We start from the raw sequence: 12763 nt of genomic DNA, 5'->3' as shown, positions 1-12763 counted from the left end.
CAGCTGGCAATGGCCGAGGCGTTTTGCTCACATGTGTGTGTTGTTTGCGAGCCGAGGCCTCATTAGGGCGCCGACTGCCCTGGGATTCTTTGTTTCCGACTATTTAATGCCCGACAAACACATATGGGCGACACCTGGGCCCAGAAATAGACGATGATTGGCTTTTTCTCAGAGAGAGAAGAGAGAGAGAGAGAGAGAGAGAGAGAGAGAGAGAGAGAGAGAGAGAGAGAGAGAGAGTTTTGATTCGTTCAGAATTTTCGAAGGAGAGAGAAACGTTTCTGAAGCGATCGCATGAAAATAACCTTATCGTTTGGCATCAGCAGCCTCTCGTGGATCCCGTCCCTCCCCCCTTCACTTTTCAGGAAATACGTTGTGGTTTTAATCAGCCTCAGCACTGATTTGCTTATATTATAAATCTTAAAAGCTTCAGCATTCTTGCTCTGGCTTTTTCTTTGAAAGCGGCCAAAATCTGCTGCTGGAGGTTTTGTAATCGCAGAATTCGGATTTTTATTTTTCTTGTCTCTTCTTTCTGCCAGAAGAGCAGGATGAAGTGTGACACAGCTTGCTCTTCATCTCAGCGTTGTGCTGCTGTGCAAAGAGCAAGTGCCGTGACTTATTTATTAAGTGCGTGTGGTTTCAGGGCATGCACGGAGCAGAAGGCTGCGGCAGACGATGATGTTTGCAAGAGTTGTGTGTGGCTTTGGTCTTTGCGGTGGCTTGTGTGACACACACGCACTGCCTTTGAATTGGGCTGAAAACAGATATTGCAGATATTTTCAAAGCTAAAAGCCAGTTGAAACCGGTTCCAAAGAGTGACCCGTCTGTCCCCTGCAGCAGCTGACCTCACTTTGACCAAACACTGGTGCTCTTTCAATTACTGTATCCTGGTCAACTGGTGCATATGGAAGGCCTGTGTGTTTTTTTTTTTTGCGAGCTCGCTTAATCATACGGTTGGTTTGCGAGGAGTTTAGACAGTGATGAATATGAGAGCTGAAAGTTTTACGGACCCTCCGCTGTTTTTTTCCTCACGGAGACTGCTGATTTTGTACAAAAACACTGCTACTCCTTTCCAAATTAAAAGAAAAAAAATTGTTTCCCCGATCTCTTTTATAACCTCTTTTATAACTGCAGAGTTATAAATCAAAAGAGAATCCAGCAAAAATCAACAAAATTGAGCTGTGAACTTGTAAAATGCTGCACATCTCATAGCAAGTTCGTCTGTGGTTGCCAAACCGTTCTTGCTGATTCAGAACTGAGGCTCAGGACGTCACTGTGTTTTCGCGAAAATTGTTGTCCAAAATTTTTACAGTGTGTAACTATAAGATTACAGTTTCACACTATGACCCATAACTGTCAGCGTTAATTGTTTGTGTCACTAACCAGAGGGACTATTTAGTTGATGCCACACGACTATGGAGCAACTCTGTTAATCTCATAAAGGCTTAACGGACAACCCCAGTGAAAACAATTCACCATGTAGTGTCTTCCAGGGGCTGTTTCAAAAGTATTTGGTGCAGCTGCGGCTGTGAGAATGGGACCCAGGTGTGCATACCTGCATGGGTGCTGAATGTTTTTCTTCTCGGAGGCCACTGAGCTCGGAGGTTTGGATGCGCTCGCAGTTTCTGCAAAACCTAGTTCGTACGAGCCTCATGCAAGAGTCCAGCAGTCTTTGCAAAACAAAAGTTGGTGAATTTTCACAAGTTGTGGCTCTTACGAGGGCCATTCTGCAGTTTGTGGTTTCACGCATGGGCTGAGCGGCACTCGTTGAACAATCAAGCCTGAGTGATGAGCCCGAGTTCGTGTTGGAGGGGCAGGAATCAGGTGCTACATCAAGCTGTCAGTCAGCTGCCCCGCGCCTCGTCAAGATTCTTCTTTAGAGGGATGAAAGCCGTGACGTTGGCTCGCTGCACATTCGATCTGACTGTACATGCACATGCCTGCTGCAGGCTAACACCTGCTGCTGTAATTATGGTCACCTTAACCTTGAGTTTTCAAACCACCTCTCCGCTGTGCATAACGTTGCCGTGACATGAATTATTTCTAGAACCTTTGAGGTAAACGGGATTGTTTCCCTCCTTGAGTGGTAGAAAAAAAACTGTTGACACGTTTGGTGGAGGATTTGCAATCACAACCCTGGCGGGCAAAGCGTTTTGTGCTGAGGAACAAACCTTGCTTGTTGTTGCGGTCGCGAGGGGCCGCTTAAAAGATGCAATGCTGTTTTCGGGAGGCGGTTGACTCAGCCAGGTCGCTAATAAAAGTAGTCGTAAATAACTACGGGCCCTGAAAAGCCTGATAAATATACAACAACTGGGGGATTTTGCAGCATCTCCAAAAGTGTGGGAATGTTAACTCGGGTGTTGTCTGCTTCTAAGAGCTCTTGCTCGCAAAATATCTCTCCCTAAGAGTCATCATCCCTCATTTGTAGAGAGCGGGTCTGGCGAACAGATTCTGCAGTTCCTGCTGTCGTCAGCAGCCTAATTTCTCCCTCTGTCATGTGCACTTTGTGCTGCCGTCGGGATCTGTGACTTAAAAGACGGCGCCACGAAGCTCCCTGCGATATTCATTGCTTCAAAAAACGACCGCAGCGACCATGAAGAGCGCCGGAGACCATTGTGCACTTGAAGCTCCCCTGGCTTCTCGTGTGCTTCATTTGGACCAGCGCACATGTGCGGGCAAATGAGCGTTGCTGTTAATGATGTTAGTTCCAGGAAACGGTTTGCCTGCTGCCTTGTTCTAGAAACCAAGAGCAGCCTTTCTGACCTTGGGTGTTTTTCGCAGAGGGAGGACTCTGCCAGTAGGCACAGCGCAGTCGCCGCCAGTTTCTGATTGGACTCCACCTTGCAACCACCCCCTCCCCGCACGCACATACACTCACACACACTTTTGGCCCTAAAAAGGGGGTGACCACAGCCCCGCCTGGCACATTTGTGTGGCTGGATTTCTGACTCGGAGCCACACGGCCCAATTAGCGCCGCGGCTCAATAAACGCAGCCCTGCTACCACTTCACAGGGTCATTCCGCTATGTGAAAGTACAGCTAAATCGTTCGCTCACTGAGCTTGGATCAGGAATCCAAACCAAAAAATAGTATTGGAAAACACTGAGATAGACTCAGCCGGGTTTTGAAAACGTTTTTTATCAAAACCCGGTGCATGGTCCGTGAGTCTTGTCATAACATTAGCAAACACCATTGGGATTACGGGATTATTTACTTCCTAAAATGTAATAATTTTCACCACAAGTTGAGCTTTATTTGGATTCTTTGAGGGTCTGTAACTCAATCTTCCTCGAATCTATTGTGCTTGGACTGATGATCTCTTCCTTGTCTGAAGTCATCCAAAACAAGCAAGAGTCAAAGCTCAGGAGAACTCCGGAGAGATGTGCTCAGTAATGATTTGGGGTTGCTAAGAGACTCGGGCTGAATAATTAGTTGCAGCTCAGTTATAAAACATACTCCCTTGATGAGGCTGCGTAGTTGTAGCAGCTGACAGTGCGTTCAGTCAGTGCAGCGTTTAAAACTTTGACTTTGCTCCCCGAGTGTCTAGAGAACAGCTTGTCAAAAAAAAAAAAGTCGGGCTTTTTATTCGCAAGTGAGTCTTTAATGAATGTGTCGAAAGAGGTGAACTATGAGTGGCAGCCCCCTAATAGCAGGGTGATAAAATGAAAATCCATGCTTGGGAGAAAATGGGGCCCTCCTGTATAGCAGTGAAAGAGTTCTCAGACAAATATCCTCCTTTTTCCTCCCTGTGTCCTTTGCAACTGATGGACAAACAACAATTCATCGTTTTAAACCTGCACTCTCCCTTAACCTCCCTTAATGTTTTCCTTAATATGTATGTCACCAACTAACCAAGAGCGGAACGTTCCGATGCTGCCTTTCCCCTGATTTTCCACTTACCTCTCTCTACCCCCTCTGGATTTATTTTTCCACGGGGTAGAATGATTCCTGGGGCCCGTATTTTTTCCTGCCCTGTTAAAACACAAGTGACGCCTTTGTGGTGTGCAAAGTCAGAATGAATCAGCATCTCTCAGCGTTACACAGAAGCTGAAACGCCTCTCTGTCCTGTCAACCCCTCCGAGAGTGATAGTGATACAAATATTTTGAGACAGCTTTGGATGTATAGCTGTAATGAGTGTGGGCCAAAATGTATGATTTATTTTTTTAGTGTTGTGAAATGTCAAAAATCATCTTTCCCCAGCTTCTAAATGTGACAATTTGGTGTTTTTCTTAAACCAATCTGTATACCAATTCTAGAAAATATCTGACTTATTTTAGACTGCATTAACAAAGACCACTGTTTCTCTCTGTAGGGGGCTTTCATAGTGCTTTTCTTAAAGGCTCCAAACCATTACAAAATTCATTTCACCATGTTTTCTGACAATAATATTTTCACAACTTATTGAATCAAGAAACCTCTGTGATGTTACTACAGGGTTAGTTACCATGAAAAGCTTTGCTGGGGGGCATATTGGGAGTAATTGAGGCTTCAGTGCCTTGCGCAGGGACACTACGACATGTGGACAGTCAGAGCCAGGACTGTGATCATTGGACGACCCGCTCCACTAACGGATCCTCAGCTGCCCTTAGATCTGATGAAATAAGGTAGTGTGTCGGTCGGACAAACCTAAGGAAATCTCTCTTCATTCCCAAAAGATGCATGTCCATTGTGCATTCAGCCAATGGTGCAGCACACTCTCAATATCTGTTTTGTCTTAATCCTCTCATGATCGTTGCCATGAGGAGCAACAGATAGCAACGGTTGGGAAACGGTGCTGAAAAGGAAAACAATCCCAAACTACTGGCTTAAAGTAAAGACTTCTGGATATCCCATTGTGGCTGTATGCTATATTTAACCGTGGGTCTGTACAGTTCATATCACTTGTCCTCCCCTGGTGCCTGCACACTGGACCTGGCTGAGTAGCCGTGCTCGCTGCGTTGTGAGCTGCGTTTTACTGCAAGCTTGCTTTTCACTGGCTGACACAAAGGAAATGAGATGGCGGGGAAAGAATGACTGCAGGGAAGGCAAATATGAGAAAAGAATGATGACAGTAACAGTCATGGAGATGAATAAGCACAGGTCAGGCAGCAGTCATTGGAACCTTTTTTTTTTTTTTTTTTTTTTTAATGCATTTTAATAAATAATTCCCTGCTCACCGGATCGTACGTGCAGTGCAGAAGATAAAGTCGTGTGCTTTGCAAGTTCAAGATGTGTGACCCGGGCTTGTCAGAGGGGTCTCCGCTCAGATTTATGCTGTTACAGCTGTGCCGGAGGATTTATTCTGCGTTGTCATTACCTTAGATTGCATTTCTTGCCCAGTATCTGACCCTGAGCATCCATTTTCATCAGTGTGGAGAAATTAGAGGACAGCCTCTGACTTGTGGACTTTTTTGGAGAACGGAGCAAATGTTAAGATGGTTCCAATTAACAGGCAAAAAGCAGCAGCAGTAGTAGTAGTAGACAGGAAATGAGACAGTAAAATAGCTGGTTTGAATTTAGTCTTGTACTCTTTATTTTTAATTTCCTTTCATCCGATTTCCTCAGAAGCTCCCTCTCTTTGTCTGAAGTCGGAGAAACATTAAAAACTGTTAATCCGGACTCAGAAATGAGGCTCAAATGGGGCGTGAAGACAGAACAGGATGAGGGAGACGCAGGACTATATTCAAAGCCTGATCAGCCATGAGTATAAAAACTTTTGAAAAGACCCTTTAAAGTGGGAAGCCTAAAATTACAAGACAGAGTTGGCAACTCCATCAAGCACTTTGCTCAGTGTGGCTCAGGGTTGAGGGTAAAGATAAGGTGGAACTGTACGTCAAGCAAAAATAAAACAGTTGGTTCTGACCGAGCGTTGTAATCAGACAAGAGGCTGGAATAAGTGCAAACAGAAATGAATGAATGTTGTACTTGAGGTTGTTGCTTTGTAATTTTGCTTTGTAAAAAAAAGTGCAGTTTATAAGTTTGATGCTGCCAAATAGCGTTTTTATTCTAAGCCAATACTAAATTTAAATACTAAGAGATAAAATCACAGAGATCTGTTTTGCAAATTGATGGCAGGAAAAAAAATGGCATGACAGATTTATATGAAAAAAATCTTGAACCAATAAAATAACTAAGAACTGAGAGGTTATGAAAGGACAAACTTCATTGGAGATCAGCTTATAATTAAATAAAATCTGACTTAAGGCTCTGTTGCTGCTGTATGGGAGCACATCCGTGTCTTTCAAACGCATTGCGGAGAACTCGCTGGTTGGGATGGAGAGGGAGGCCGGGACTGTGATGGTTCCCATATGTGCGCACGGATACCTGATATTGGTGCTGGCGGGTGAATCAGCAGTGGCTCTGAGTGACAGAGATGTGCTCTGTGGCTCGGAGCTTCTCAGGGTCGGGGAAGAGGAGGAGATAAGTTGATCCGTTGCGTGTTTACATTGGGAGAAGATATTTGGTAGGCCTGTAAAACCATAATTGGCCAGACTGCAGACTGGCAGCCTTCCCTTGTGTCTTCTGTCCGGTCTGCGCAGTGTTGAGGCCAGTATAAACTCTCTTTTTCAGTTTGCATTCATTAGTGACACTTACTTCCTTGGAACGCTTCTTCAGCATTTCCTCTTTGTTAAACATCTATACCTCTTGGGGCATTTTTCGTTCCACACACGTGATGTCATCCTCCTCGCCGCTTTAAACAGGTGTGAGAGATTCTTTTACGCCTCCTGCGCGAAACTTCTTCCTTCCCCTCGTCACCCTTCCCATTTGCGAAATCCATCAGATCGGATTCTTTGTTCAGCTGCAAAGGAAAACATTTTTCTAACTTCTCTTTTCGGCCTCCGACTCACATTTTCTGCCTGTTTTGAAGTGTGCCGTGATCGATTTGTGGCATGTCGGCGGAGCTGCGCGGCGAGGAGTGAAGCTCAAGGTGTACTGGCTCAGATTTATGGCTGCGAGGGAGAAATAGTGTTTGGCAACATATATAGACGTGCAAAGGTTCCAGATGCTGCTGTGTCCTCTGGCTGGCCCGGTGTGCGAGCGCTACTTCGGCTGCGTTTCGCATCGCCCGAAGATGAAACGCAGCTCAGGAGGAGAGGCGCGAGGCCTGGCGCGGACCTTTGATTTGCTCTTTTATTGCTTCAATCACCGAGCGCTGATGACATCTACATCAAAAGGGCTGAGGACAGCGCGTGCCTCGACGTGTTCCGGGATGACATCATGGATGTCTGCCCGGAGAGACATCAGGTCAAGCCTGGTTTATTTGAGTTCGGCCCCTTGAGCTGATTGGCTCAGAGAGCCTAGTAAAGGTCGCAGCGATGCTGTCATGGCAAAAAAATAAAGTTTTAGGTTAATGAGAAAAGATGATGAACCCTGGTTGCTCTAGACCATTAGCTGGTTTTCATTCCCCCTAGAATTGTGCAAAATCTAAATATCGCAATAAAAACTTGTCATGGAAACACCTAAACTTGGATGGATGGACGGATTTAAAAAAAATCTTTGTTCAGTTTGTAATAAAAAACAAACTGACACCAAGGGTGTTTAAGCTCATTTGAGGCTAATTAGATGATGCATGTGGGACCAATGTGCGACTGGAACAGCTCCCTGGTGCTCAGCCATGAATTAGCTAGGGGGGAACGTGGGATAAAAAAAAAGTGATGATGTAGGATTTGTGCTGCTGTTCCTTCCATGTAAATGTGGGGACAATTAGAAACCTGTGCGAGCCAGCACTATTAATCAAGCACCGCATGTCAAACGAGAGCCGCTGGCAGATTAAAATAGTCAATACCCGTCTTGCTCCTACTTTGGACAGAGCGCCACGCTCGTATTGTCTTAACCCTGGAAGGAAGTGAGCCAGTGGTGCCCGCGGTGAACCATCCATGGTAATCAATTGCCTCTGTGTGTGTTTATACCTCGTTCTTTCTCCTTCTGGGGCTTTTTCTTTCCTGATATATTGCTCTGACCTGCTCTGGTATGTCGGCGCCATCTCTCTTGGCTGCCTCCCCTCGCGAGGGTCTGTTGAGTTCAGATACCTGCACGAGGCACGCTGTCTCAGCGCAGCCAAAAACAAAACAAAAAAAAAATAGAAATGACCTCCAGCCAAGAGTCGAGTGTTTATCCAAACCAGGACTTATTATCAACTCTGTCAGTGCTTTGGTAGCGTAACTTCTGAAAACATATTCGAGAGCCAGGACGGCGCAGTGCTTTCTAAATCCCTCTTCTGGCTATTTTGGAGCGCAGCAGGAGGCGATAAGCGTGGGTATAACATGCATGTGGATGGGGGGTGGCAGGTCGATATGGGTGAGATATATATCGTCCCTGAGGGAGCAGCAGAAGTGCACATCGGACCGTTCCCACCCCTCTTTCTTTATGCCGGCGTGCGCTCTTTGTAACATGTGTAACAACCTCATTTATTGTTCTTCAAGCTTGAAACAATAAATATGTTTTTTACTACCACTTTGGCTCAATTGCCTGACAGTGATACATGGCTTTTCTCCGCTCACCTGACACGAGTGGTTCCAGTCATCCAGGAGTCTCGCGTGACAATTATATTTTCTAGTTAAAGTTAACATTTGGGCAAATAATTCTCAGCTGCTTTCTCTTAAAATGTTGAGACTAGTTGTTTCTATAAGAGGGGTGTGTGTGCGGTTTAAAGCCTGGCATCATAAAAAGGATATTAAAAAGCCAACTTAACTTAGGTTGACTCAAATTATGGGAAAATGGCTCCAAAAGCAAATTCTGACATGTCTGTAATTTGCTATTTAGGATGTTTTTTCTCTTGTTATTTTACATTTTACAGTGAACAAAAGGAGGTCATTTTCATCCATCAAGAGTCCAGATGTCACCAGTTATTGTCCTTCGGCAAAGTTTTATTTTTATTATTTCTGTCAAGCTGCACATCCTCAGCCAGTTTCCCTTGCAGTTACTGTTCAAACGTGACTCATCCTCGAATGAACAACACATTTCTACATGTCTTTATCTAATAAACCAGATAAGCTGAAGTTGTAGCACTCCAGTGGGGAAGGGAGTGACTAGTTAAAATTCCTTTTCTTTGAAGCAAGCGAAACAAACAGCAACTCCACAGAGTCAAAGATGACTTCAGGCCCTCTCCCTCCTTCTCTCCTGCTTCACCCAGGCTGCTCTCTCGTGCACGACACGCTGCATCAAAACAAGAGAAACCATATTATGTAAAAAAACAAAACAAAACAAAGAATGTTACCTCACCTCATACTACAGTCGTAGATGGATTTTGAACTTGTTAACCTCATTTGATTGGAGTGATTTGTCATATTTGGCCGAGGCAGTGTGAAGTCACACACTGCTCGAAAGATGTTGTGAGAGTAAATCGAACAGTCACAGGAAGTGTGTGATCAGCCAAAAGTCGGTTGGAGTTTGAAGGTGTTTGTGGCAGTGGAAATTGAAATGTCCATACTTTTAACTCTTGAGCCAGGGCTGCTACTTTCGCTTTTGCTTTCACTGCTCCATACAGCACTTCTCCAAATGTTGTGAGGCTCACAAGATTTAATTAAGATACGTTGAACCAGTGTCTGGCTCGTGTTTTCTTTAATCCTGGCCGTCAAAATATTGGAAAATCTCCAGCTTCCTTCAAACGGCCCTGTACCCTTTCCATTTTCTCCTTAGGCATCTTTTCGCGTGTCCTCTTTCCAAACATACACATTCCCATATTTCAGCACAATTTTCCCCCCGCTACAACCACGTGCGATTTGCATGAGAAGACCACCCATCAAACCTGGAACAACAGCGCTGTTTTGACACCGACTCACCATGGGAACAGAGTAACAAACTCGAAGAACCGTGAAGAGACACGGTTTCGCAGGCTGGTAATCTAAGCCGCCGTCGGGGCAGAAGTCACCGTGTCTTCTACATCAACACCAACAAGTGCTTCTTTCACGGGACAAGTCCTGTTCTGTGCCGACGGCAGAGATCTGTCAGAGGCATCTGGTCATGGTCCTGCCGTCTGTCTTCCCTCCTCCCCCTCCGTCTCTTCACCCGTCCCTGCAAATCAATCAATGAACGGTGTCCTCATTGCCTTTGACGGCACTTGTCTGCAATATCATATTTAAAAGTGTGGTTCAGCCACATAGGGTTTGGTCAGACTAAAAAAAAACCTTAAATATCAGGTCGTATAGATTTATGTATTGTTCTTATTTTGATTTCTCACCTTTGTCCTGCAGAGTGCCAAGAGTCTTCAGGGCAACAAGGACTCAAGGATCCTGTGGGTCAAAGATGACTTTTTGCTCACCACCGGCTTTGATATGGTAAGAAGCTCAAAAAATGTGCCATATAACATCATTATTTTTGTATCCTTTCCCCTTTACACTCAAGTGTACCAGCCTCGGACCACTAATTATCGTAATCTCCTCAGAACAACACATTTAGCCCTCTGTTTACATCCTGCGGCAACACATGCTTAGTTTTAGCTTCCTGGTCTAACTAGCTACGTTTCCATTACCCTTGGAATTGCGCAAAACCTAAATATCGCAATAAAAACCTTGTAATGGAAACTGAACCTGAACTTCGAAAAATCAAAATCAAATATCGCTAAAATGTTTTTACGTTCTCAGGAGACGGCTTATGTGCTTCGCACCATTCAATGGAAACACTTGCCAATTGCAATTGTACTTTGTCAAAATCTAAGAAATATCGCTTTTATTTTGTGAAAAACTAATGGAAACGCAGCTACTGTTGCTCTATTGAGCCTCCCCAATGATTGGAAAGAGGATAGAATCAAAGGTTGGCTAGGGGCCTATCAGCAGGGGCCTTTGCCCTTGGTGACATCACAAAGGGCAACACTTTTTCACACACTATTTGTCAGGGGAATTTTGTCCCAAGGATCTTTAATGAAGTCCAAGCATCACATCAGTTGTTCCCAAAGTAGTTTTAAAGGTCACACCTATGACTTTAAATTTGCCAATGTTCATTTTCATATTGTGCTTTGAATTGACTTTGCACGTCAGTGTTTGCGTCGCCGCAGGTTAACTGTGATTGCTCTCTCCTGTGTGCAGATGCGTAACCGTGAGGCGAAACTCTGGGACCGGCGGAGTCTGAACTCCTCGCTCAGCGCGCTGTCACTCGGCTCTGCCAATGGGTGAGTCCTCCATCAAATCAGACAGTCGCCCTTACACTGACCCGCCACATTCCTCTAGTTTCCTGGGTCACGGCCACAGACTGACACCTTTGTCCTCACTCTCTGTCTTCGGGGAGGAAAAGCTATATATTTCTCTGTCCAAAAAAAAACTGCCCATGTAAACACATTGAATCTATTGTAGCTCCAAACCATGTCACTTTCTTGTCCAGTCACACAGGTTTTATTTTTCCAAACATGGCTGCAGAAGGATGAGGCGGTGAGGAAGCATGGCTAGGCTCAAGGGAGGACAGGGGTGGACGCCTGAGAGGGAGCAAAAAATAAAATAAAAATGGGAGGCAGGGGTGGGCTTTTAAAAGAGCAGTGATCATATTTCACCTCTGGCATAAACAGGTTGTTACAGAAAGACCGGAGTGCCAGTCAACTTGGAACAGCTGCGGGGGATAAAACGCATTTGCTCTCATGGTTATTACAGTAAGAAGACGTGGAAGTAGCCGCACTGATCACTCAGCCTGATTCATTATGAGTTGCGGACGCGCACATTCCGCCTCGGCGCAGGTATTTGAGAGTCTGTACGTGTCCATGTTTGGTTGCAGCGGGGACCAGAAAGTTTGGCGACAAACAGTGTTAAATACACCAGAGCCTTGACAGTGTTTGTTGGAGACGGCCTTTTAGGAATGTCTTTGTTTCTGACGCAGCTGCCGCCGCTGTCACTCTTACCTCTCCCCCTTTGTGATTGCCACTTGTCCCCAGTCACTTCCTCCTCTGTTTAAGTGAGACGGATAGTTGCCCGTCTGCATTCCTCCCTCTTGTCGGCAGGCTTTTCATAACAATGGCTGATATCTCTCCAGCACCGGATGCTATTTTAATCGTTCTAATGAAACTTTTTTTTTTTTTTTTCCTGTGACGTTTTTATTGGACGCCGTTTGTCTCGTGATGCCTCCACTTACGAAGGAATGTCTAAGTTTGCTCACAGTCTATTGTGTGTGACTGTGGTGCAACTTCTCCAGAATGTCACGGTGATGTGACGGTATTCCCCAAGTTGTCCAACTCATCTGGTGGCAAGCTGTTAAGTGTCGCTGGAGCCTTTTCCTGCGGTCACTGTGTCTGGCTTTTTTTTTTTTTTTTTTTTTAAATGAAATTGAAATTAGAAGGAAAGCCCACCAGATTTGAATTTCTTTAGAAAATACGATGAATGAGTAAAGTGCAAAACTTTCACATTTCGTGAAGAGGCGCACAGCTCGGAAGCGTGCGAGAGGAAAATCGATTTTAAGATGTTCCTTTTTTTTAACATCATCCTGACTAATAAATCCAATTTCGATTTAAAATCGATTAATCACACAGCCCTATTTGAACCCGGTCAGTAATGCGCAGGCCCATTTACAGTGCATCCAGTATTAAATCAATCAGTCATGCTATCGCAACACTGAGGACATATTCTTCCACAACTGGTGACATTGCAATAACAGATAAGGCCTTCGTTGACATGTTGACTTCCACCCTTCACTCTTAATTTTCACATTTGTCGCTGTATAAATGTGCGTTTTTTTCCTCTGAAAGCTCCTCTTTTCTGTTGAAGCTGAGTTTGCTGTTATTGACTGTGAATGTGCAAGTTGCTTCTTTGGATGATTTTTTGAGGGACGTTTCTTCTCACATCTGCACTCCGTCGTTCAGTGTACTTT

General features: G+C 44.8%; 1 protein-coding gene across 1 annotated transcript in view; it reads left to right on the top strand.

Moving 5' to 3' along the window:
* The window catches only part of coro7 (coronin 7), a 93828-nt gene that overhangs the window by 17792 nt on the left and 63273 nt on the right, over positions 1-12763 (top strand). The window contains exons 8-9 of the mRNA XM_076024246.1: positions 10171-10254; positions 11002-11084. Coding sequence (XP_075880361.1) covers positions 10171-10254; positions 11002-11084 — 167 coding nt within the window. The remainder of the gene's footprint in view (positions 1-10170; positions 10255-11001; positions 11085-12763) is intronic.

Source organism: Nelusetta ayraudi, unplaced genomic scaffold (genome assembly GCF_046127955.1).
Source record: "Nelusetta ayraudi isolate G7.1 ecotype Tasmania unplaced genomic scaffold, CSIRO-AGI_Nayr_v1 ptg000016l, whole genome shotgun sequence".
In the NCBI taxonomy this organism is placed as follows: Eukaryota; Metazoa; Chordata; class Actinopteri; order Tetraodontiformes; family Monacanthidae; genus Nelusetta; species Nelusetta ayraudi.
Note: the sequence above shows the minus strand (reverse complement) of the source record. Positions and strands in the feature narration are given on the sequence as shown.